Raw genomic sequence first — 3,613 nt, 5'->3', positions numbered from 1 at the left:
TAATAAATATATGTAATCTCTCTTTTTTTTTCTTTTTTTTATTTAATGCAAGAGGCGATCTTTTTCTTTTGCGGATTTGTTTTTTTTTTTTGGGATCTCTCTTTTTGCGGATTTGTTCAAACAATTTTAACCTACTGTCTTCAACCCCCCCCTCTTTACCCATCTTTTACAGCAAAGCTCGGGTTTTGTGTATAACGAAAAACAAAGCAATTTTTGAGGGTCAAAACGCATTTGATTTGCTTCTGAAAATGTTTTGAGGTGGGTTTCAAATTTTCGTGAGAAAAAATGCACAAATCTTTTAGTGAAAACAAGTCTTACTATCGATCGGTGAGGGCAGCATCTGATTGATGTTCATCGCAGCATTGCCAACAACACGGCTGATGCGTTAACCTCGTATTATTGCATGTATTAATACATCAAGGAATACCTAGCATACAACCAATTGCTGCACATATCCAGAAGTCATTTGATAATGACGAAAAGGAGGAAAAACGACATTGAAAATACAATTCAGCCCTGCGCCAAAGATTCGAGTGCTTCTACTTGGATCTGCAAAGAGAGGATATAATCAGCCATTTCTTTGAGAAGCATAGGAGCGTCCATGTGACCGCCCCCGGGTATTATTTGGCGAAGGCTTGTGATCTGGCCCTCTGATAGAGCATCCTCTTGCTTGGATTTACGGCGTTCTCTTCGCTGCAAAGCACGGGGAATTGAACTCCGAAGCACCTTCAAATACACAAGGTGCTTGCTTTTCTGCAGCTTCGCTGCATGATGTGAGCGCCCCATATACCTTTTGAACAGCTGTGAGCTGTTGCTCACATAAGACCTGTGTAATCTCCTCTTTGCCAGAAATCTTGATCTCGTGAGATGATTAGAGGAGCACCGGCTGGGCGCCCGGTGTAATTCTCTCTTAGAATAAACTCTTGGTTTGTGAACATGATTAGTGAGGCGTGTTGTTGTAGACAAATCACAGTAATTAGAGCTTTGATTCTTTGACCCCGCAGCTACGTCGTTAACATTGCTTGCAGTGTGCATCAATGACAGCTCATTAAAAAGAGATTGGCTCCAGCTTACACCAGTGGCAGTAAGAGCAAGAGACATATCCACAGCATACTTGATGGCTTGCAAGCGTTCATGCAAGCTTATTTTCTCCCCTTGCTCTTGGATACCCCTGAGAGCAGGCAAGAGCCGCTTAATATAATTCTCTCTGAAACCTAGCCTCAATTCCTGTGAACCAACAACAACAGGCTTCATGTCTTCCAACATATCGACAAGAGCTCGACTCTCCAAAACTACAAAAGTACAAGAGGAAGCAGATCTGCTACGACCGGAGCGCATATACACAGAAATCGGAGGAGAAGCACAACTCACAAATTACGAAAGAAATACTATAGAATTGAGACAAGGGAACAGTTTGTGACAGCACAAGGAGACCACAACGTGAGGAAGCAAGCCATATTAGTTTTCTAACAATCAGAGGGAAAGATGATGGGTTTGTAAGAAGTGTTTCTAAACAAGGTTGGATCTACGACGAAACAAACATGCATGTGTGAGAGAGAGAGAGAGAGAGAGAGTGAGAGTGTGCGCGTGTGAGAGAGAGATCCCAGAAATTAGCTAGGAGAAGTTGCGCGTTATATTATGGTCCGAATTTCCGAAACCTAAAGCCTTAGGTGAAAAACTGCCAATTGACCAAGGAGCAAAATACATGAAATGACATTTTAAAAAAAAAGAAGAAGAAGAAAAAGAAAAAGAAGAAGAAGCAGCAGCTAAGAAACAATGCACATGAGCTCCTACTAACTCATCTCCTCATCGAGTAAGTACGTACCAGCTACAAAGCCCCTGCCATTATTCCTCACATGTTCTCGAGCCTAAGGCACATGCGGGCGCGCTCTCTCTCTCTCCTTAGAATGTATTTTTAGAAGCATAAGAATACAAAGGAATCTATGTATCTATACGTAACTTACCATCTTGGCACTGATATGCAATGAAGTGAGAAAGCTTCAAATACGCAAGACATACTTACCTCCATGTAAAAGAAGACAAACGTGAGGCAGAGCAACTTGTTTGTCAAAGAATGAATAATAATGGGTTCAAATTGAGTGCTAGAATGTTCAAAGTACTCATGAGTCATATTAGTGTTTGGAGAATAGTAATGAAAACTCAATGCCTTTTGATTTTCAAAGGCATCACTTGATTCTCATTCAACTTTATCCTAGCTCAAACAACACTATAAATCTTAAAGGTGAAAGAAATGATAGGAGAAAATTGTTTTCCATTATTGAAGAGGACAAGTTTTTCAAGTGAATGTCTTGCTCTTCAAATTATACACTTAAAAAAAAAGTAAGATAATTCAAATGCATGTACAATGTTTGTATATGTCCATTAAAACCAAAATTCTTCTTTACACTCACACATGATATCTTACATGTTCTTGGTTGAATTACCCCTTACCCACATTGAGACTTATGAGCAAAAACAAGCTGTTCTCATATTGATAGGCTACAAATTTCATAAAGTGAACTGGATACATGTGGAAGGATTTAGAGCCCCTTTCATTGTAGGCAACATTTATTAGACATCATGGTTACCAAGATGGTGTATTGTTTGTATTCCCAAAGGAACATGCTTGATGGGATTGTCTTGTGCAATAGTGAGGTAGGGATAATCTCTAATGCATTAAAGATGTAAAGTGGAAGACTTTGTTTAAACTACTAAAATGGATACTTTCCCATTGTACTTAAGTATCAACTCTTTTTTCTTTTTTTTTTTGAGAGCGTGTATTTGTGCGTGCAGTGTGTGCTATCGTCCATCATGTAGTCCCTAGGTATCAAACCTGGGTCCTTATCGTGGAACCCTAGCTACACGCGCATCGACTTCAACTCTTTTTTCTAAAGGACATGTTAAACTAATTCTAATTTTAAAGATATTACACATTCCAAAAAAGAAAAACCTTTAGGATATGGGCACAATTAGCAAACACATACATACTTTTAAATGACTTAAGTTTACCAAATTACTAACTCATTCACAAGGGAAGGAACAATGTTAATAAAGCTAGTGAAACATGCCCCACTTGATACAAGTATTGCATGCACCAAGGGCCAAAGGAATCGTGCAAAGCTTTTAGGGTGAAATATTATGCTCTCGAGTCCCTGTGGAAAAAAAATTTATTGAGAGAAATTTCTTCCAAAAAAAATAAAGTTTTCAACTCCGCATGAAGATTTAATGCATCTTTGCTTGCCAAATAGGTTGTCGTTAAGACTCCATCACAACAACCAATTGATCCAGTGCTAAGCTGCAGTTTTTATAACCTTTGCCTATATTTATACATGCGATATTTACTCCTTTTTAAAACTAAATCTTATAAATATAAAACCACTCTCTCGGAAAAAAAACTAATTGATTAAGTGGTGGGTGTGACCAAGGGCTTGTTTGCACAAGTCCTATGGAGCAGCGGTATCTTGTGGGTTTAGGCCCAATTTTCACATTAGGTTGAATTTCCAATTGGTTTAGTAATTCTACGGTGTCCTATTCCTTTAAGTGTCCAAGGTTTGTACACTAATTAAAAAAATATTTGGGGTGCTTATATTTGGCGTGCTTATTGGTTGCCAAT

At 38.6% G+C, this 3,613-nt stretch overlaps 1 protein-coding gene across 1 annotated transcript; it reads right to left on the bottom strand.

The window, feature by feature from the left end:
- Window positions 1-381: 381 nt before the first annotated feature.
- LOC147609653 (uncharacterized) lies at window positions 382-2,026 on the bottom strand. The gene has a single exon (XM_086787716.1). It carries the CDS (start codon window positions 1,336-1,338, stop codon window positions 511-513), a length of 828 nt encoding a protein of 275 aa, XP_086643842.1. The 5' UTR covers window positions 1,339-2,026; the 3' UTR covers window positions 382-510.
- Between the last annotated feature and the right edge of the window lie 1,587 nt (window positions 2,027-3,613).

This window comes from Cibotium barometz, chromosome 51 (genome assembly GCF_041138505.1).
Source record: "Cibotium barometz isolate CiBa-2024 chromosome 51, ASM4113850v1, whole genome shotgun sequence".
Taxonomy (NCBI): Eukaryota; Viridiplantae; Streptophyta; class Polypodiopsida; order Cyatheales; family Cibotiaceae; genus Cibotium; species Cibotium barometz.
This window is presented reverse-complemented; position numbering and strand designations above follow the sequence as displayed.

What these genes read in the sequence shown, in the direction of transcription:
- LOC147609653 (XM_086787716.1), bottom strand. Translation starts at nt 1,338, where the DNA reads ATGCGCTCCGGTCGTAGCAGATCTGCTTCCTCTTGTACTTTTGTAGTT.